The 22,892-nt window shown below is 38.2% G+C and overlaps 1 protein-coding gene across 2 annotated transcripts in view; it reads left to right on the top strand.

Annotated features, from left to right (window-relative positions):
- Mtm1 (myotubularin 1) overlaps window positions 1-22,892 on the top strand; it is a 103,273-nt gene that overhangs the window by 63,805 nt on the left and 16,576 nt on the right. Inside the window, exons 1-5 of one of the 2 annotated variants that reach the window (XM_028788005.1) lie at window positions 8,339-8,403; window positions 10,038-10,092; window positions 10,838-10,987; window positions 15,231-15,419; window positions 19,754-19,939. In XM_028788005.1, coding sequence (XP_028643838.1) covers window positions 8,339-8,403; window positions 10,038-10,092; window positions 10,838-10,987; window positions 15,231-15,419; window positions 19,754-19,939 — 645 coding nt within the window. Of the gene's footprint in view, window positions 1-8,319; window positions 8,404-10,037; window positions 10,093-10,837; window positions 10,988-15,230; window positions 15,420-19,753; window positions 19,940-22,892 lie in introns of those variants that run through there. The other variant, XM_028788004.1, reaches the window with a different exon arrangement.

Below are 22,892 nucleotides of genomic sequence, written 5' to 3'. Positions count from 1 at the left end.
ACTACCTGGTATTGGTACAGAGACAGGCAGGAAGATCAATGGAATAGAATTGAAGACCCAGAAATGAACCCACACACCTATGGTCACTTGATCTTTGACAAAGGAGCTAAAACTGTCCAGTGGAAAAAGGACAGCATTTTCAACAAATGGTGCTGGTTCAACTGGAGGACAACATGTAGAAGAATGCAAATCAATCCACTCTTATCTCCTGGAACAAAGCTCAAGTCCAACTGGATAAGGGAACTCCACATAAAACCAGATACACTGAAACTAATAGAAGAGAAAGTGGGGAAGACCCTGGAATACTTGGGCACAAGGGAAAAGTTCCTGAACAGAACACCAATGGCTTATGCTTTAAGATCAAGAATTGACAAATGGGATCTCATAAAATTGCCAAGTTTCTGTAAGGCAAAGGACACTGTCAATAGGACAAAACGACAACCAACAGATTAGGAAAAGATCTTTACCAATCCTACATCTGATAGAGGGCTAATATCCAATATATACAAAGAACTCAAGAAATTAGACTCCAGACAACAAAATAACCCTGTTAAAAATGGGGTACAGAGTTGAACAAAGAATTCTCAACTGAGGAAACTCGAATGGCCGAGAAGTACCTAAAGAAATCTTCAAAGTCCTTAGTTATCTGGAAAATGAAAATCAAAATGAGCCGGGCAGTGGTGGCGTACGCCTTTAATCCCAGCACTTGGGAGGCAGAGGGCAGATGGATTTCTTTTTTTTTTTTTTATTGGATGTTTTATTTACATTTCCTATGTTGTCCCCTTACCCCATCCCCCACCCACCCAGGAACCCCCAATCCCCTCACCCCTCCTCCTTCTTCTCTGTGGATGTAACCTCTATCTACCACCCCCACTCCCACCTCCCCACCCTCAAAATTCCCACCCCCTGGGGCATCCAGCCTTCATGCGGTCAAGGTTCTCTTCTTCCACCTATGCCCAGCAGGGCCCTCCACTCTTACATATTCAACTGAAGCGCTGGATCCCTCCCTAAGTGCTCCCAGGCTGGTGGTTTAGACCCTGGGAGCTGTGGTTGGTTGGTATTGTTGCTCTCCTCATGGTGCTGCAAATCCTTTCAGCTCTCCTTCAGTCTTCACTCTAACTCCTCTATTGAGAACCCCATGATCAGTTCAATGGCTAGTTGTGAGCATCTGCCTCTGAGTATGTCAGACTCTTGAAGACCTCTGAGGAGATATCCATATCAGGCTCTTATCAGCATGCACTTCCTGACTTCCACATCAGCATCTACCTTTGGTGATTGCACATGGGATAGATACTCAGGTGGAGTGGTCTTGAGACGGCCCTTCCTTCAGTTTCTGTCCCTCACTTTGTCTCCATATTTGCTCCCTTGAGTATTTTGTTGCTCCTTCTAAGAAGGACCGAATCACCCCCACTTGGTCTTCCTTCTTTATGGGCTTCAGGTGGCCTGTGAGTTGCATCTTGGGCATTTCAAGGTTCTGGGCTAATATCCAATAATCAGTGAGTGAATGCCATGTGTGTTCTTTTGTGATTGGCTTACCTCACTCAGGATGATAATTTCTAGTTCCATCCATTTACCTAGGAACCTCTCGAATTCATTGTTTTTAATAGCTGAGTAATACTCCATTGTGTAAATATACCACATTTTTTGAATCCATTCCTCAGTTGAAGGACATCTGGGTTCTTTCCAGCTCCTGGCTATTATAAACAAGGCTGCTATGAACATAGTTGAGCATATGTCCTTGTTATATGTTTGAGCATCTTCTGGGTATATGCCTAGGAGTGGTATAGCTGGATCCTCAGGTAATGCTATGTCCAATTTTCTGAGGAACTGCCAGACTGATTTCCAAAGTGGTTGCACCATCTTGCAGTCCCACCAACAATGGAGGAGTGTTCCTCTTTCTCCACACCCTCGCCAGCATCTACTATCACCTGAGTTTTTAATCTTAGCCATTCTGACTGGTGTGAGATGGAATCTCCGGGTTGTTTTGATTTGCATTTCCCTGATGACTAAGGATGCTGAACATTTCTTTAGGTGCTTCTCGGCCATTCGAGTTTCTTCCATTGAAAATTCTTTGTTAAGCTCTATACCCCATTTTTTAATAGGGTAATTTGGTTGTCTGGAGTCTAATTTCTTGAGTTCTTTGTATATATTGGATATTAGCCCTCTATCAGATGAAGGATTGGTAAAGATCTTTTCCCAATTTGTTGGTTGTCGTTTTGTCCTATTGACAGTGTCCTTTGCCTTACAGAAACTTTGCAATTTTATGAAGTCCCATTTGTCAATTCTTGATCTTAGAGCATATGCCATTGGAGTTCTGTTCAGGAACTTTTCCCCTGTGCCCAAGTATTCGAGGCTCTTCCCCACCTTCTCTTCTATTAGTTTCAGTGTATCTGGTTTTATGTGGAGGTCCGCAGATGGATTTCTGAGTTTGAGGCCAGCCTGGTCTACAAAGTGAGTTCCAGGACGGCCAGAATTACACAGAGAAACCCTGTCTCAAAAAATAAAAAAATAAAAAATAAATAAAAAAGAAAAAGAAAAGAAAATCAAACTGATCCTGAGATTTCAGCTTACACCAATCAGAATGGCTAAGATTAAAAACTCAGGTGACAGCACATGCTGTCAAGAATGTGGAGAAAGAGGAGCACTCCTCCATTGCTGGTGGGATTGCAAACTGGTACAACTAATCTGGCAGTTCCTTAGAAAACTGGAAGTAGTTCTAACTGAAGACACGGCTATACCGCTCTTAGGCATGTATCCAAAAGATTCTCCAAAAGATTCCCCACCATGCCACAAGGACATGTGTTCCACTATGTTCATATTGTCAGCCTATGAGGAGTTCTAATTTTAAAAATCTCTTGCTTCTCTGATTACTGTCTGTTCATATCTTCCTGATAAAATTGTACGTGAAAGTATATTCTTTAGCTCAGTTTGCTAAAATAGAAAGTAGACTTAGAATTTCAGTCTTATGTTTCACTTGTACATGTTTTTTTGTACTATGTAGAATATACTACTGTGACACTAGACACTGTTGTCTAGTATGTGCCTTGCTTATAGCAGACATTAACTGGGCTACTGGGCTACTGTGGTATATATGCATGTGTTTGATTTACTATCTGTTCAACCTTCATTGAACATCTGCTGTATCAAAAATAGTGTGTGCATGGGTGTGTGTGGGTATGTGGTTGTGTTGTGTAGCATATGGGACAAAAGGGATGACATGTCGAAGCCCTGCAGAATGAGGGCTGAGATGGGGACATTCCTAGCTAAGGAGGTCTTGGTATTTAATAGGTACTGGATGAGGGAGAGTCTGTCTTCTTTTAGGGTGTGACCATTGGTAGGCTGACCTATATTCCAGAGCAAGACCCACACCCAAGAGTATTTGGGTAATACAATTGGTTGTGATGACTTAAAAAAATAACAAGAAATTAGGGGAGTAGTGAGGTGGGGGCGGATCTGGGAGGAACTGAGGGAAAGGAATCAATATGATTAAAATATATTACATAAATTTTCAAAGTATTTTTATAATTTCTTAGACTGAAGTACCTCATATGATTCTTTAAATTTGGGGGTTCTTCAGATTTTCAAGAAAATATTTTCTGAAATGAAGAAACTTTGTTTCTTAAGTATAATCTAAAAGGTACAAAATGAGGTGACTTGACATCCTAAAATGGTAGATCAGTAGCTTTTGATGACAAAGTTCAGAAGAATATCAGAAATTAAAATGAGAAAAAAATGGTCCCTTAAACTCCCATTAAACTAGTGTGTAGCCTACACATAGAGGCAAGGTCCTGTCATCTAAGTGCTCAAGAGGCTGAAGCAGGGGGCATGCCAGGAGCTGAGGCCATCCTGTTCTATACAGAGAATTTCAGGGAAGCTAAGGTTTCAAAGTGAAACCATATTTGACTTTTAAAAAAACAAACATAAAAATGTCAGAAAAGAACTACTTAGTGGTTTCCTAGAATCTTGAGGTTAGATATTCAGAGAAATAAGTCTGTTTCCTTTATCAGAGATGATCTTCCTAAACTCCATGAATGTGTTACTGTAGGATGGCCCTACCACTTGAAGAGACTTCGAAGGGTCCATAGTTCCTCAGTTTATTCCCTGGAATGCTTGTTTTTTTCTGGTGCTAAGTATTTGTACCTAGGCTCTTATGCATATTAGACAATGAATCTTACTACCACACAATACCCAGGCCCCCAAATACTAAAGATGGGATGTTAATGGAACTGTCTTCTATTTGAGATGACCCTGAGTCTTCATCTTCATCAATCTAACTCTCAAACATCCAGTTCTGAGAGGACACTACAGAGTAACTCCACTCAGTTAGGAAACATTTACTCATTTCAATAAAGTTTTAAACACCCAGTCTAAAATTAAGATACATGTAGTAAAATACCATAATGAAACCGATTACTTTATATGCTAACATAAAATGAGTTTTTAAAAAATTTTTATCTACATTCTTTAAGCAAATCTTTATATATGTGCCATTTTAAAATAACATCTAAGCAAAAGCTAGAGTCTGTTGTTACTTTGTAATTTTTCCCCAAGACACAACAATGCTAAATGTAGCTAAATGAAAATGACAAGCTATATTCTATATGTCCAAACTGGTTTTTCCCCTTGTGCAGAATCAGAGATTTTCATTTCAACTTTGTCCTTTAACATTTTTCAAATGTTACATTGTGCTATTTTTAATGTGGAAAAATGTGCATGTGCTCTTTTTGTTAGTTTCTACAGCTTGACTAGTATGTATTGAAACAGATGGAATGCCCAAATACCAATACAGAGTAAAACAAAGAAAGACTTGGACACTTGTTAAATTCTGGGCTAGGCATAGCCGGCTTTTCTAATATCTTTGTGCCAGTCTTGACATTGTTCACTTACATAAGATGCTATTGAAGGAAACTGGCTCAAAGGTACTTGGAGTCCCCCTAATGTTCTCTGTAAATATGTGATCCCATGATTATAATTATAAATAATACTCATTGCCCAAATAACTTGACTACAGATTCCTAAGTATTTTGTTCTAGTGTATCTGTCCTTCTAGGACCAGTGCAGGAGAGAAGTTAGCTTGTAGAAACCCTAGAGATTCTGATTCACTAGAGATAAGACATGGGTATCTTGAAATGGAACCTGCCAAACATCCCAGTTCTGAGGCAGAAAATGTGGCTGGAGAAGGACCATACCCCAACAGAAAGCTATAAACAGCACACTGAGCAGGAACTCATCACTAGATCCTGGCAAAACATGTCACTGTTCTGACTTTGCTAGGTTAGGGATGCATTTGAGAATTCATAGGCAAAGAAATGGAACCAGTGCTTAAGCAATCAAGAGACTAGATATCATCCTTACCTGGGCATGTGGCAAGTCAGAGTAGGTACCATCTTCACTAACTAGGTGAACAAGTTTGCCTGCTTGATGTTGTGTTCTTTCAATGAGATTTCATTTCTAAGATGGAAAGTCAAAAACAGGCCCACCTAAGGTTATGTTTGGGAATGTCAGTTAACTAATGAGTTTCTAATGACCTCAAAACTCTGAAATGGACTGTCTAGAGGGGAAAATAAAATGCCATCTGAAAACCTTAAGTCAGATAAGCCATTAACTTCAGATTAAAACATTTTTCAGACAGTAACTCGGGTTAAGCTGGTAATAAATTACCACTTGTGGAGAACTCTATACTTTTTAATAATGTATGATATATGAATTTTGATAAGTGTGCTTTAATTTCCTGCTTAATAGTTGTTTTATTCTCTGTAATTAGCCACCTTTGTGTTATCCAACAGTCAACTTCCATTGTAAAATTCTTGCTTCTTTCTCTTATCTAAATCTTTGAGGACAAAAACATCTCAAAAAAGTCTGGGTATATTCTGCTTTGAAAGCTATAAGCATCTGTTGTTCTAGAATGGTTGTTTCACTTGAGCCAAATGGTTTCCCTATAATTAAAAGCTAATTTGTTGAAATGGTGAAAATAGTGGTTTAAGCTTCAAGCGTTTTCCATCCCGCTCTCTGATACAGCATTGTACGGTGTTGCTACATTATTTCCTGAAGAGAAATTTTAGAAATTATGTGATTCAATTTTTTTTTTAAATTACTTGAGCCGTGAGTCTGGATTTGAGCCTCAAGAGTGATCTAGGAGCTCTTCCTGTCACTAGTTTTTTGCTTCCTTCTACAGGGGAGTGGGGGAATTTACACTGAGGTATGATGTCACCTATAAATATGTTAACCAGTTTGAGAGCTATTGTAGGACATATGCACAAGCTGCAGGTTGGATGTCCCTGTGACCAGTTCACAATGTGAAGTGTCATTATGAAAGCAATTTCTTGTTTCCTACTTAGGGCAAAAAATGGCATTGCCTGTACTAGATTTCTCATTAGCCTAAAGTGTTCAGAAGATGGTGGTGATATGGACCATATAGCTTTAATCTTCTGATAATAATTTTGCAATAATTTTCATATAAGATATATGAAGGAATACTTAAGGCAACAATTAAGTGTTACTATCAAGGACTGAGACATAGTGATGTACCTAGAAAGTGTTGTTGGCCTTGAGCATTCCAAATCTGTAACCACACATCCTTAACTCTAAAATTATGTGCTATCTACAACTCTGCCTATGTCATAGCATTTAGGGATAGTGAGTATTTACCCAGCCTAGGTACTGACCAGGGTAGAATTAGATGGCCAGAGCAATGATATGTTACCCACAGACTTTTTTCCTTATTAGAGAAGTTCACCAAAAATGTGAGGTAAATATCAGTTTACAGATCTTATTTCTTCTCCCTCTTGGCACCAAATAATTAAGCATCAAATCAGTGTCAGGCTAGGGCCTTGGTCAGTTTCTTAGGTCCATGTGGTGGCTAATGTGTTAGGCACATGCTCTCCACTGTTGAATAAAGCATTTGAGTCTGACATTGTCATACTTGAGACCCACTGAGAGTACTGTATACATGCATGGGAAAATTTAGGAAGAGAGTGAGATCCAGAATTTTGGTGGTCAGTTTTTTACCTCAACTTTTTTTCTATACAAACATAGAAACCTGTTGCTACAAAATGAGACTTTTCCAAGAATTCCATGTAGTGTAGGGAAAGGGTCACTGTTCAGTGTAGTAACAGAAGAAAATAGATAAGTGGATAGATGACTATTGAACAAGTGTCCAGCCACAGGACACTTTCAGGACTTCACTGTGCCATTCAGTCAAAAAAAAAATCTGTGTTCTGGGCCAAGCTTCATTTTATAGTTAATATGTGTAGAGGATCTAGAGGTGTCCAGATGGCAGGTGGCCATGTGGAGCATTAGACGCACTTCAGCTTTTGCTGTGAGTCAAATGGGAAGCTGTGGAATGATTTTGGCAGGGGAACAACTTGATCTAACTTAATATTGCAGCATTGTTGCTCTGACCTTACAGATATATAGTTGAAAATGGGAATAATCCAGAGTTACTATGATAAGCCAAGTGAGAGTCCAGAGGGTAAGCAGGTAGTAAGAAGACTAGCAGTACAGTACTTGGCTCAGTCACCTAGGAGCATGGGTTTCTCTTTGGCTAAACAGAGGAGACTGGAAAGAAACTAGACTGCTGGGGTGGAGCCAAGTGTTTGCTTTATGGCATTAGCCTCAGAGTCATTCCTGCCCCTGCCTCATTCCTTTGATGTACCTGTGGGGATTTTAGAGTTGACACATAGCCACATTCAGAGCAACGAGCTAGAATGATCACTAGGGGACAGATGGTATTCAAAGTTAAGAAATTCATCAATAGTGCCTTGAGAGGTCAGAGTCCTGTCATTTCAGAGGCTGGAACATTGATTCAGAATTCACAGAGAGCAGTTAATTAAGATTTCTAATGTTCTGTCTCTCTTTAAATAGATAAACATGTCATGACACTCTTGAGACAGGTGCACTGTTTAATAATCATTCCTGAATTTCTTTCTTTAGTGACTTTTAACTAATCAGTTGATAATATTTAATATTCATAGGTACTTTTTAGTCTAGAAATCTGATGTGTGTATGTGTGTGTGTGTGTGTAGTAGTAGTAGTAGTAGTAGTAGTAGTAGTAGTATTTTTTAAAAGGCACAAAGTGACATTTGTAGCGTAGAAAATCAAGGTTTTAAAAGTAATTATTCCTGAAGATAGAAGTTAATGTAAGGTTTGTCTTAATTTTCCACAGTTTTTTTTTTGTTGTTGTTGTTGTTGTAAGTTTCAGTGTGGGTTACAATTTCATAGGTAATGAATCTATGAACTTTATTTGTGAAAAATTAAAACACAAACTATAAACTATCGTTCCACATTGAAATTTAAACTCCTGTTTCTGGCCTTTCCTAGCCATTATTTGCATTTGTAAATGAAGAGAAGTTTAACGTGGATGGGTGGACTATTTATAATCCAGTTGAAGAATACAGAAGGCAGGTAAGTCAGTAAATGCAATTGTCTGATGTGTGTTGAATTGCAAGCACACATTGGGAAATTATATTGTTGGTCATCTTCTCAAAATAATTAACAGTCTTGCTTAGTTTGGGTGGATGGCTATATTATCATCCACATTTTGTATAATATACCTCATTATTTTCCTCTTGTAACTACCAAGCTCATTCTGTAGTGATACTCAAACTGATCTAAAAACAGAATGACTAAGTTCTGCTTCATTTCCTAGATGAGGAACTTCCATTGTATGGTTTTTATGAAAAGAGTCAAATACTGAGAGTCTAGAAAAGTCAAACCTTTATACATTACATCGTGTGTGCATGTAAGCTTAAATAGTACTAATCTTTTTATTTAAGTTATATATGTCCTGAATTACAGATTCAAATGAGTTAGAACTTTTCTTACAATTGATGTATAATATCGACAAAGAGTTTTATTATTCTCTTACATAAAGGTCATCTGCGTGTATGTTCATTTGTGATAAGAGCATGAGGTTTGGAGTATGGAAATGTCTCAGAAGGTTAAAGTGCTTGCAACATGAGGACCTGAGTTTGGATCCCCAGAACCCATGTTAAAAGCCAAGTGTGGTAGCCTATATCTGTAATCCCATCACTGGGAAGAGATACTGGAAGATCCTAGGGGCTCTCTGGCAAGCTAGTCTGGCCAGTCATTGAGCTCCAAGTTCAGTGATACTCCTGTTTCAAAAGATGAGGTAGAGAAAAATGCAGGAGGAGACCTGACATCAATATTTGGCTTTCATATGTACGCATACAAGTATAAATGCTTTCATAAACACATGCATGTGCACACACACACATACATGCCATACATATCATACTTACCCTATATATAGCAAGAAAAAAGTCTTCCAGAACTTTTATAAGGAATGTTGCAAGCAAGCATATTATGTAACAAAAGCCACAACTTGACCTCAAATATAATGGCTAGGAGTTTTGCAATGGAATTTTTCATATTTCTTCTATGAGGCTCCTAAAATAATTTGGAAATGTTATGAAATGAGCTTTCAAGAATCAAATTAAGGCCAGTTGTTCTCTGTGAAAAGCAAGTGAATACAGAGTACAATTCCAGAACCTCAACCTTGTGGAAAACTTCCTAGCCACCCCTTCTACCATCATGACCCTGGTTGATTTCCATTTTCAGTGTTGATCAGTGGTTTGCATATTCATAAGCAGATTTTACCCTGGGGTTAGATGAAGGGAGGTTTTGCTATAATCACAGTTATGATGGGTCCTGTGAATCTGCTTTAGGCTACTGTATTTTCAAAGGATGTGTACCTTTCACTTTAATGGCCTCTGTTCTAGACTGACTACTAAGATGAAAAAAAGATCATTAGAACATTATTCATGCTTTAGAAACTTCTCTGACATTATGTGTGAGAGCATTTTATCTTGTCTTTAGTTGATGTTGACAATACATAGTAAGACTTTCCTTCAGTTTGACCTTCCAGCTTGAAACAAAATCATTTCCTGTTTTTTTTTTTTTAAGAATTGCATGCATGGATGACCTTTGTAGGTGTTTTCTTCTAGACTGCCATTATATTCAATCTTTTTTTCTTGTAACTTTCTGATGGGACTTAAAAACTCTCTAATTGGACTCAGCATCAGACTCAGCATCTGTTTGGCCGTGGTACATAGGGCCAGACCTAAAGAAAAGGTACAATGTCTGTCCCGAAAACAAGCAACCACCATGCTCACGTTCATGTGTGTGTTTGTGCATTTGTGAGTATGGGGAGAGAATATTCCACCACCTCTGGTTATTATCCTTAGTGGATATAATTTTGTGGGTGAATGATAGGTAGGGGGTGGCCTCTGTGTCTCCCTATCATACTAGCAGTCTGCTTAAAATACTGACTCCACTCCTCACACAATTTACAGGATAATCCTGGATCCCTAAGCTCTTGATTTAAATAACTTGTCGGAGGTGGCGAAATGAGCCTCCCCAAAAGGGTTCCTTCCCCCAAGCCCTGGTGCCTCTTTCCATGTGGGAGCAGGCTGCATCATTCTCTCTGTCTGGAGCATGGAGAGGAAGTAGCTAGCTCTCTTACAACCCTCAAGTAGACACAGATTAACACAGGAGGGGAATGGGTGCATGAGTAGGAGATGAACTTGGGCTTATCTGTATTGCAGGAGTGAAGAATATGTCTACAAGAAACAAAATGTCAAATTCCAGTGAACCTATAGTTAGGAGAAATAGTTTAGTTATGGAAACCACCAGTGTTTTGTCCATGTGTTCATGTTGTCTGGATTGTTGATTTGACATCCTTATTGTAAATAGGTAGGCTGCCAATCACTCTTTGGTCCAAGAGACATGTATTCATACTGGTAGAAAGAAGACAGAGCCAGATATTACAGACAAGAAGTTATTTCATGGTGACTTAATGCTTCCTTTTGTCCTGCAGGGCCTGCCCAATCACCATTGGAGGATAACTTTTATTAATAAGTGCTATGAACTCTGTGACACATACCCTGCTCTTTTGGTGGTTCCCTATCGGACCTCAGATGATGACCTTAGGAGAATTGCAACTTTTAGATCCCGAAATCGGATTCCTGTGAGTATCATGTCACATTTCCCTCCTAGAATGCCTTTTCTTTCTTAATAACAGTAATCATGTCATTGAGAGAGTACTCGTTTTCTGATAAGTAATTCCCAAGGACCTACTACAAAAGTAGCACCAGGTGAAATGGGAGAAGAAAGAACAGCTGCTTTCTATGAGCTCCAAGTCCAGAGTGCAGAAGGAAGACATGAAAGAGCTCTAATGAGAGCATCAGTAAGAGGTCACAACCCACCTCAGTAATGCAGGGAAGAAAGGGCAAACCCTTGGTTGCTGTCAGCATTATGATGCAATACCTGATGTGATCACGATGTTGGTTAAACTGGGCTGCAAAGAAAAGACCAGACTATGAGAACATGTGTTTGTGAGGCTTTTCTGCAGATGCTAGGGTGTGCTCATCCTCGGCCTAGCTGCAAGCTGCTCAATTCTGTTAATGAACTGGAGTTAAGTACAGACTATTCCAGACATTATGCTACCATGTCACTGAACCTAGCTCACAAAGTTCTCTTTTAGTCCTTAAATATTTGTGCACATGTCATACTTTCTACTTGTTACATAAATTTTATTGACTAAAAACTTAGAGATTGTTTTTTCTTCCTCTGTTAATTTTCAAGAGCTGTCATAATAAGTACATTGGGTTTTGTTTCAAATTAGTAGATTTAAAAAAAAAACAGTGGTAGAAGAAATTAAGATTTAATGTCACCTTGCCTTTGATTTCTAAGTGTAGACATTCTTGTCCTTAAAAGGATTTTTTGGAGAGGGAAACTTTGTATATTGTCAGCCTATGAGGAGTTCTAATTTTTAAAATCTCTTGCTTCTCTGATTACTGTCTGTTCATATCTTCCTGATAAAATTGTACGTGAAAGTATATTCTTTAGCTCAGTTTGCTAAAATGGAAAGTAGACTTAGAATTTCAGTCTTATATTTCACTTGTACATGTTTTTTTGTACTATGTAGAATATACTACTGTGACACTAGACACTGTTGTCTAGTATGTGCCTTGCTTATAGCAGACATTAACTGGGCTACTGGGCTACTGTGGTATATATGCATGTGTTTGATTTACTATCTGTTCAACCTTCATTGAACATCTGCTGTATCAAAAATAGTGTGTGCATGGGTGTGTGTGGGTATGTGGTTGTGTTGTGTAGCATATGGGACAAAAGGGAAGATGACACAGTTGTGCCTAAACCCTTGACCTCAGTCAATGATCCCATAGTCCCTGTTGTTCTTCATGAGTTACAGTCCAGTGTAGAAGAAAAGAATCTAACATGTTATTTAACATGATTCTCATACTTTGTCAGGTTACCAACTTATTTTTTTAAAATGTAGATCTCAATCTACATATCTTCCCTAGCAATCTATCTTAACCATAACTTTTCTATGTATCCAATGATTTAATAAATTTTCTATCATAAGATTTCTATATCTGTTTTGACTTTTTGCTTTTATAAACAGTGCTATGAGCAGGGAGATTATTCAGTGAATAAAGGCTCTTGCTGCTAAACCTGGCAGCCTTCATTTATCCCTGGTACCAACTTGGTAAGAGAGAACCGATTCCTTTAATTTATTCTCTGACATCTGCATATTCTCTGTGGAATATGCATACCCAGTCCCCCCAAATAAATAAATAAATAAATATATAAATAAATAAATAAATAAATAAATAAATAAATAAATAAGAATTCTAAAAGTGGGGCTGGAGAGATGGCCCAGCGGTTAAGAGCACTGACTGCTCTTCCAGAGGTCCTATGTTCAATTCCCAGCAACCACATGGTGGCTCACAACCATCTGTTATGGGGTCTGATGCCCTCTTCTGGTGTCTCTGAAGACAGCAACAGTGGACTCACATAGATTAAGTAAGTAAGTAAATAAATAAATAAATCTTTTTAAAAAAAGAATTCTAAAAGTAAAAAAAATAAATAATGTTATGATAAACTTTTTTTAATTTTTAGTTATTTTTCATTTTATGTGCATTGTTTTTTTTTTTTTTTTTTTTGCCTGGATGTGTGTCTGTGTAAAAGGGTCAGATCCCGTGCAAGTGGAGATATAGTTGTAAAGCGTCATGTGGGTGCTTGAAATTGAACCCCGAGCCTCTGGAAGATCAACCAGTGATCTTAAACACTGAACCATCTCTCTCCAGTCTCCTGTGATAAACATTTTAGTGACTACATTTTTATGTACATTTTAATTATACATGACTTCCCAATATTAATTTTAATAGCAACAATATAAAGTAGACAATTTAAAATAAAATAAAGTACTCTCACCATTTGTAGCCAGTCATTTCTATACCAAATACCATTTTAAAGGTATCCAGGGAGCTAGAGAGATGGCTCAGTGGTTAAGAGTTTAAGATACTCTTACAGAAGAACAGGGTTCAATTCTCAGCACCGATGTGGTGGCTCAGAATAATCTGTAAGTTCAATTCCAGGGACTCTATGTCCTCTTCTGGCCTTTGAGGGAATCAGGCATGCATGTAAGTACAGAGACATACATGCAGGCAAACTACACACACATACATCCACAGACAATGCCAGAGTCCTTCCCCTAACCCTTCCAAAAATGTTGAATTTAAGAGGAAATACAGCTTTGTGAAGAGTGGCATTTCCTAAGATGACAATGCAGAGAGAAGAGAAGGCAGCATTTTCTTTTGGCCTGACTTAATTTTCAAGTGTCTTACATGTGTAACATTTTGTGTCTTTAAAAGTGATCTTGTGTTTGTCATCACTGTTGAAATAAGGGTCAGAGGAAGTGAATGGGCAGATCTGAGGCCCACAGCTTGGGTTAGAAGGCAAAGGGTTATTGTAGGCCAGTGGAATTCCCAGGACTTTCTAAAGATCTGAGCTTCCTTGGCATGGGCTACCATGTGTTTAACTGGTCTCTAGCATGGGACAAGGACTTAGATATTTGTTCTGGAAACAAACATACATTCTTATCATGTGACAATTTCTCAGAAAGGAAACACTTAAATGGTATCATATTAAACCTGTATGTTCTAAGCATTCATGTTTGTCACCTGTCATCACAGAGAAATAACCTCGGTTATCAGAATATTTGATTTCATAAGTGAGCCCAAATGGTTATTTTCTTTCATCCTTGTGTCTATGATTTATCATTTTGGGAACTGATTTTGCTGGCTATGGAGCTTGCCTCTAGAAGGTAATGCAAGCTCATATTTATTGCATACTTTATGAGCATTCTTACTTTTGTCTTTCCAGCAGTCATCTGAGGTCACTATTATTCTCTCCATCTGACCAGGGAGGGCCATTAGTTCAATGCCTGAGGGTAGCACTCCAGGAGAGCTGGTTGCTCTCTTCATTTCCTTCACATTCATAAACATTCACAGTTGACTTTTCAGTCCCACACTGTAGTTTTGCATATTTATAGGGCTCAGAGTACTATATCAGTATATGTATATAATACATACTTACCAGAGCAAGCTACTTCACATATTCATCGGCTCAGATAGTTATCATTGCTTTGCATTGGGAGCACTCAATTCTATTAGCCATTTTGAAGTATCAATTAAATACTACTATCCACTATAGTTGTCCAACTATACTAAGAAAGCACCTGCAGCATACAGCTCACTATAATTTTCAAGATATATATTATCAGCTAACATTTATCTGCAGAGTTTTTCATCTGCTTTGAGAAGCTGAAAAGCTCAGCATCAATGGGCTTGCCAGTCAGTTGAAGACTGGCTCTGAGGACAGGCCACATATGTCCTACTAAGTATTAGGGATGCAGACTTTACAGCAGAGAGTGTAGCTCTCTTAGCCACTGAAATCCTTCTTTGCTTCCTTTGTGTCTTCTTCCTCCTATGTTGCATTTAGAAAGGGGACTGTTGGGGAAATAACCTGTAGACATAAGCTACCTCCACGGGTAGCACACTGATTGCTTAGCCCTTCACTTACTGTTCACGTTTTCATATAATAACAAGTCCAGTACAAGCTACCAAATTCCAGTAACAGTAGAGGCTTTATACAGTCTTTCAATAATTCAGCTTTGTTGTGGTAAGCATTAATTTATAGTGTTAATTTTAAAGGAAAGGCTGGTAAACTGGCTATTCTGATTGTTTCTGAGCAGTTGTAAATGTTAAATGTGTGTTCTGATGCCACACACAGTGAAAATTATAAATGAGCAAGTATTTTGTTTCAGCACAGATTCGCTTCATGATTATCAGTTTTAATGATTTCTGGAGACTTTCTAGATTAAACTTTCTGAACTACCATAGGTACTGTCGTGGATTCACCCAGAAAACAAGATGGTCATTATGCGCTGCAGTCAGCCTCTTGTCGGTATGAGTGGTAAAAGAAACAAAGATGACGAGAAATACCTGGATGTGATCAGGGAAACTAACAAACAAACTTCTAAGCTTGCGATTTATGATGCACGACCCAGTGTAAATGCAGTGGCCAACAAGGTGAGTGTAGTCAATGGAGACCTACTTTACATATGAACTGAAATGTTCGCCATGAATTGTTTTCCAGAATATATCAATCAATATGTGGATTTATTTTGAATTTTCATGTAATTATTTTGTAAGTCCCATTGGATTCAAATCCCAGCAATGGGAAGATGAAGATAGGAGGGTAAGAAATTCAAGATTGTCCTCAGCTACATACTGAGTTCTAGGTCTCAAAATGAATGAATGAACAATTACAAAAGCCGAACATGGCCACATATACTTGTAATACCAATCATCCCAGCACCAAGGAGACAGAGATTATGTTAAGGATATAATCTCAGTATTTGAAAGGCTAAGGCCAAAGCAAGTCTTCCTTAAAAGGCATGTCCAGAACTGTAATGAAAGTGAATTTTGTCTATAACCTTATGCAAAACATAGTTTTTGGCATCCTTTCGGGTATATATGATCATTGTGTGAGGTGGTGGGGTATCTTCAGGGAATTGTAGGAAACTGCTACTATTTAATCTGAAGTTTATCATTTTATCTGAAGACTCCATCATGCATACCATTTGTACTCATAAATGGTCATTATATAAGATAGTTTAAGATATGAGTAGGTCTGCGTATAGATTTTATAATCATAGACACAGAAGTTGATTTTTTTTTTTTGGTTATTTGAGACAGGGTTTCTCTGTGTAGCCCCGGCTGTCCTGGAACTCACTCTATATAGACCAGGCTGGCCTCGAACTCAGAAATCCGCCTGCCTCTGCCTCTCAAGTGCCAGGATTAAAGGCGTGCACCACCACTGCCCAGCAGAAGTTGATTTTTTTGAAAAGCAAATTTCAATTGTCTCTTTTGCCTTTCTAAGCTTACCTTGCTGTGGGGGCTTTGTGGGGAAGAATTGTTTAGTATGTTTGCTTTGTGTCTTTGTTGCTCGGTTGGTTGTTTTAGACAGGGTTTCACTGTTTAGTCTAGGCTGTCTTGGAATTCATGTCAATCCTCCAGCATCAGCCTCTCATGAACTGAGATTATAGGTTTAAGCTATTTTGTCTGGTTTCTGCTTTTATATTTTTTTGATTCTCCCATCTTTACCTGTGTGGTTTTCAAATGCTCACAAGCAAGCCTACCCAAGTTGCTCACTCCCAGATTCTATCTTTCAACTTTATTCTCTTCAGCTGCAGCCTTAAATTTCACCATCTTTAATGCTTTACTCAGCCCAAGGTCATTTCTCTGACATCTTTAATTATTCAGAACTCATCATAAGAACCTGAAAGCAAAGCAAGTCCTTGAGCAGTCCAGATAGATGCAGCAATTTCCAAAATGGAATGCATGTGAAGTCTATCTCCCGTAGGGTATGTTAGACTGTGGCTGTATGTGGGGCTCAGCTCTTCACCATGTGTGTGTGGTTCGGCTGTCCTACATAGTTATTCCTAGGCTTCCAACCCTGGCTTCATGTATGCTTTAGACAAGCTATTTATTAGAGGTTATGTAGAAATAACTTCAAACTTCTATGTAAAACAGTCATGAAGTTGAGTTGGTAAATCAATTAAGAATTATAAGTAAAGCATTTAGGAAATTAAATCTAAATATCTTTTTGGGTTATCCTCAATTTTATATATTTTTAATTTCAATATCCTTCATATATAATTCAAGGTGAACACATGTATAAAATACAATATTTCCATGTACTTACTTAGCCTGAAATAGGTAGGATGTAACATTAAAATAAAGTATTTAGAAAGAATATTTAAAAATATTAAAGTGTGTGAAATGACTACCTTAGTTATATTAAACTCTAAGGCTCATTATAGCAATACAATTGTTGCATGCCTTTTTAATGTTAGGGAAATAAGCCTCTGTTTCTAGTCCTCTTAGGAATGAAAAGAAGGAAAATATTAAGGGAAAAACTAAACCAAATCAAAACACCTAAGCCTTCAAGCACTCGGGCCAGGGTCTGTCTCTCCACTCGTTGTCTATATCCATAGCAACAGGCCTTTGGCCCTTTATAGCATTCTAGGTAATTTGGGTCGTTCAGTTTTGTTGAAAAAAGAAAAACCAAAGGGAAGACTTCAAAAGTAACCAGAGATAGAGAATTTGAACTTTGAGGAACTCAGCCTGTGCTTGACTAATTGATTTTTACCCTTGCTGATTTCTGTTCTCTTTGCCCCTCATAATTGTTCCTCCCTTGTGTGTGTACCCGGCAACATCCCATCGTTTTCAATTAAACAAAACCCAGGGTTGGTAAGATCTAGAAACACAAGGCTTCCATTTTAGGGCAGAGCACTGTGTTGGATTAAAGTAAGACTATGTTAATGTCTGGTTTTGCCAGAAACTTTGACAATGACTAAAACATGTATTTTTCCTTTTGTTTTTTGCTTTTGTTTTTTTTTTTTACACTTCATGCTCAGTTATTTATGAAAGGAACTCCAGTGTCAAGCATCTCCGAAAACCCCATAATTATGTATGAGCCACACATGCAGAGGAGCAGGCCCCCTGTCTGTGGGAGGCTGAGCGTGTCACTGTATTAGATATAGGCTTGCTGAGGTAGCTAAAAGTAGCCCAGCTCTTACTCCTCAAGTCTCTGCCTGCAATTTGTAGAGGTACTGCCAGGCAGATGCCAGTAACTCTGGCCATCCACAAAGCATGAACATCCAGGAAGAAAGGAAGGCGATACATTTGTCTCCTGATTTATTGGCAAATAGCTGTTTTTAAATGGGAAATAGGCACTGGAGAGACGGTTTTGTGATTAAGAGCACTTACAACTCTTTCAGAGCACCCACAACTACCTGTAGCTCCAGCTCCAAGAGATCTGACACCATCCATGCCTAAATATGTTTTCTCCTCTAGTGTGTTGGAGACTGATACCTCTGGCTTTACATATAGATTTCCAGGTGTGAAGTTCAAATGATAGTCTTATTCTACTACAAGAAACCTCTATAAGTAACCCTGGGGCAACAGAGGCACTCAGTTTGTTTTGCTGTTCAAACTCTGGCTCCAAGCTTATGTCCCTAACATTGATATTGTGGGGTAGCACATTTGCCTTCCATTTTCCTCTTCAGTCCCAATGCAGGTGTTTCCCTGTGCTCCTCCTGGAGGCAGCCTAAAGTTAATACCTTTTCAAAATCTCAGAAGTGTTTCTCTTTTTCTTTCACGGCCCAAATTTATCTATCCCATGACATTTCAAAAACCTTTAAGCAAAGTACAGCTATGTTTTTAAACAAAGTCATAATGTCTTTTTTACATCATTGTGGAGATGGATATTTTTCACAGTGTTGTGGTAATGAACTAAAGTCCGCCCTGGCAAGTGAACACAATTAAGTACTATTAAGAACACTATTTAGTGTTTCAGTAGTGGGCCACTTACCTAGCATGTACAAGGTCTTGAGTTCCATATGTAGAACTACAAAACAACAACAAAATTTTGTGCTTGATACAGTAGGTAGTTGCCATCTTGTCCCTCTTAGAACCTTGTGGGCCCACTATGTGCAGCTCTGTCCTTGCTGTTTATATAGTGGAGAGATGGTGGGGATACTGTGGAAAGGATTTCTACATTGAAATCAAAGGAGATATAAATTCTGTTTATTACTTGCAAGTTTTTGGAATGGATGAACCTTAGTTTCTGCTTCCCAGTGTGCCAAATGTGGATAGTAACATCTGTCTTGTAGCTTTCCTGTAAGAGGTAAAAATACAAAGCATGTCACAGAGCCTCATCAGAAGGTGGTTACTGTTAGCCATTGTAAAAATGTCTGGCTCTTTTTACTCTGTCAGACCTAGGTAGTGAACCCTATTTTACAGGACAGGACACTGGTGCTTCAAGTTTAGTGTCTGGCACTAGATCATTAGGTGAGGAGAGGCTGAAGTTGAGCTATTGACCTGTGCCTAACTCTAAAAGCTGTTTTTCCCCCAACACATTATAGCCTATGTGAATGCTCACAATGTTAGAGTGCCCACTGCCATATCAATATGGCTACCTCTTCCCCAAACAGTATAATAATAACCATGAAATTGATGGAGGAGGACTTTTCAAAGCCTATTCTTGCTTTTCCAGATCTAGAAGAGCTAATAATTACAGAACATTTTGAAGGGAATATAAATGATGAATTCAGTTGTCTGCCGCTCCCCCACACACACACACACACCAGGAAAGTGCCAGTCTTCCATATTTTTTTCTAGCTCAAAGTATGTCTCAGGTTGTTGAGGATTTGTATTGGATAGGAAGTCAAAAATCATATTAACTATTTAAGTGAGAGAGATTTGGGATAAAATTTTGAAAGTACATGGAATATTTTGGCTGTTAAGTTACTGATAAACTAGAAAACCTATGTGATTATAGTCTTGTTCTTTCTTAGGCAACAGGAGGAGGCTATGAAAGTGATGATGCATATCAGAACGCAGAACTTTCTTTCTTAGACATTCATAATATTCACGTTATGCGAGAATCTTTAAAAAAGGTGAAAGATATTGTTTATCCCAACATAGAAGAATCTCATTGGTTGTCCAGTTTGGAGTCGACTCATTGGTTAGAACATATCAAGGCAAGTATACTTTTAAAATATTTGCAAGTATAGAAGAATAAATATTTTGAAGGTGATATTTTTCCATAAATATTTAAAAATTGCATGCTCTAAGTGAGACTGTAGTAGAAGAGTCTACATTTGATAGTTTTATGTTTCTTATAATTTGATTACTTAAATTGAAGGTTTCACAATATCATTATATCTTATTTTTAGAGTTTGTAGAACTATCTCTCCTAATCTTGTCAGTAGTTAATAGTTTCGTGAGGGTTTATTTATGAATATCCAATTTATTATTCAACTGTTATTAGATGTATCCCTCAGAGACCCAGACAGAGGTGCAGTTTCTTTGTCATTTTCCTTTTAACAATTTATTACTGACTAATTTTAAAGACTAGGTTTTGCATTTTGATTACAGTTAATCATTTGTCCCAATAGAAGCATAAAATTTCTCTTTTCAAAGTACAAGTGTTAGAAACTGTTAGCAGACTGGCACTTTTTAAAACCATATAGTTTTCTAAACAACCAGCTGAAAGCATATTTTAAGCAGGTAAATTATTAAGATACAGTGTTTTCTAGTGAGATTATACTTTTCATCTTGTATTTTTAAATTTTTTCCTGTCTAACTTTTTTTTAATTTGCCATCCTCAAAAATTTGATTACAAAATAATTAATTGTGGCAGCTAAATATAATGTAGTATCCTGAATGGGACTCTAGAAAAGAAAAGAGGCATTAGGTTAAAAACTAAGGAATAAATAAAAAGGAATTGAAGACTCCCAGTGTCAGCGTTAAGTCTACACTTACACCTGCACACACAGGCTGACACTTGCTCCTCAACTCCCCAAAAGGGCTAGATAAAAGAGGAAACAGTGAAGAGTCATATGACTTTAATAAAAGCTTTTAAGTCTTGGGATACTTCTGCCTCTTTGCAGACAAAGAATTTAGATGTTTTATTCAGGAAAGACTCACAATTTTAAAAGTGTGATATATTGGCAATTTTATATCAGTAGAAAATCATCCTAAACAACCTGCCTGTAGAGGGAAAGTTCCATCTCTATAAGTAAAGAATCCAGGGAAATTTAGAAATGTCTTGCAACTTTCTTTCTTCATTCTTTCCACAAAGTAGAAATATTTTCATGTCTTTTTTTCTTTTAGAGAAATAGGGGAAGAAGAAAGGGAGAAGAAAGAGGGAGTGCAGAAGGGAGGCAGGGAGAACGAATACATGCATATAGACATGTATCAGAAACTTTAGGAAGGTGGAGAGAGCTCCTATCCTGCAGCAGAAAGAAGACTGTAAAACTCATGTAACTGAGAAGGCTGAGGAGCCCATTCAAGAAAATGGAAGGGCACCCATCTCAGTGTTTCTCACATCAGTTGAGGGCAGTAGAGCAGGTGCAGCACTTGGGCTATATTCCTCTGTAAGCTCTGGGAAATGTCATTTTTATCTCTTCTCACCTTCTCAAGGCCTCTCAGGAAATACCTTGTCTACTCCTTGTCTTCATTAGCAAGGACTACTGGCTAGAGCCTGCTGCTTTCTTTTTCACACAAATGCCAGATTACTTGTTTTCAGTAATATAGTTTTCAAAAGTACATAATTATAGTTGCTCCAAGTCACAGTGATTATGGGAATACATAATTGGAAAGTATATAATATTTTCTAAAATAATTGCCTTTTTATTATAAGTGAGAGATGTATTTTGGGGGAGAACCACCTCTACAGTGTGCTGGAACCCCAACTTTATTAAATTGGGCTCCAGTAATCTAGAATGATAGTAATGCTTCTCAGAGGCAGCACTTTCTGCAGAAGTGCCTCAAGTTAAAACTGCAAACAAAGTTGCAGGGAGTCGTTTCAGGGGCATTAACCTCTGCACACGTCCTTTTGATGGCCTGCCATCTATTGGTCCCCTAACTTTCTTTCTTGTTCACTTGTTTCTTGGGAATTTATGTAAAAATAACACCTTTCATATTTTCTATTTGTCAGATGGTTCACATACTCCAGCATTTCCTTGGATAAATTTCAGTAGGTTTTTTTTTTTCAGTTTCTTTGAATTGGTTAAAGTAACCACAATGCATATCTGAGCATGCTGTTAGAATTTGGGACACTCCATGGAATAAATCTTAAGAAATCAGCTCAAGGGCCAACAAGATGGCTCAGCAGCTAAAATGTTTGCCGTACAAGCCTGGCAACCAGAGTTCAGTCCCCAGAGCATATATATAGGTAGAAGGAGGTAACAAACTACATGTAGTTGTCCTTTGACCTCCACAAATGCTCTATGGTTTACATGCCCACACATACATGAAGTTATGTACAAATATGCGTGCAATAATATGTTTTTAAAATCAATTCAAAATGGCAAAATATATGCAAGTAACTGTTAAGCACTTGAGGAGATACAGCCTTCATATAATACTAGATGGAATGTGAGGTGGTATAACTATTTTCCTTAAGAATTTGAATGTGACAAACGGGTGGTGGTGGCGCACGCCTTTAATCCCAGGCCACATGAAGCTCATAAAAAACGAAGATCTAGTGGGGGTGATTCGGTCCTTCTTAGAAGGAGCAACAAAATACTCAAGGGAGCAAATATGGAGACAAAGTGAGGGACAGAAACTGAAGGAGGGGCCTTCTGAAGACCATTCCACCTGAGTATCTATGCCATGTGCAGTCACCAAAGGTAGATGCTGATGTGGAAGTCAGGAAGTGCATGCTGATAAGAGCCTGATATGGAAGCCTCCTCAGAGGTCTTCAAGAGTCTGACATATTCAGAGGCAGATGCTCACAACTAGCTATTGAACTGATCATGGGGTTCTCAATGTAGGAGTTAGAGTGAAGACTGAAGGAGCTGAAAGGGTTTGTGGCACCATGAGGAGAGCAACAATACCAACCAACCACAGCTCCCAGGGTCTAAACCACCAGCCTGGGAGCACTTAGGGAGGGATCCAGGGCTTCAGCTGAATATGTAAGAGTGGAGG

This window comes from Grammomys surdaster, unplaced genomic scaffold (genome assembly GCF_004785775.1).
Source record: "Grammomys surdaster isolate TR1022 unplaced genomic scaffold, NIH_TR_1.0 125690, whole genome shotgun sequence".
Taxonomy (NCBI): Eukaryota; Metazoa; Chordata; class Mammalia; order Rodentia; family Muridae; genus Grammomys; species Grammomys surdaster.
This window is presented reverse-complemented; position numbering and strand designations above follow the sequence as displayed.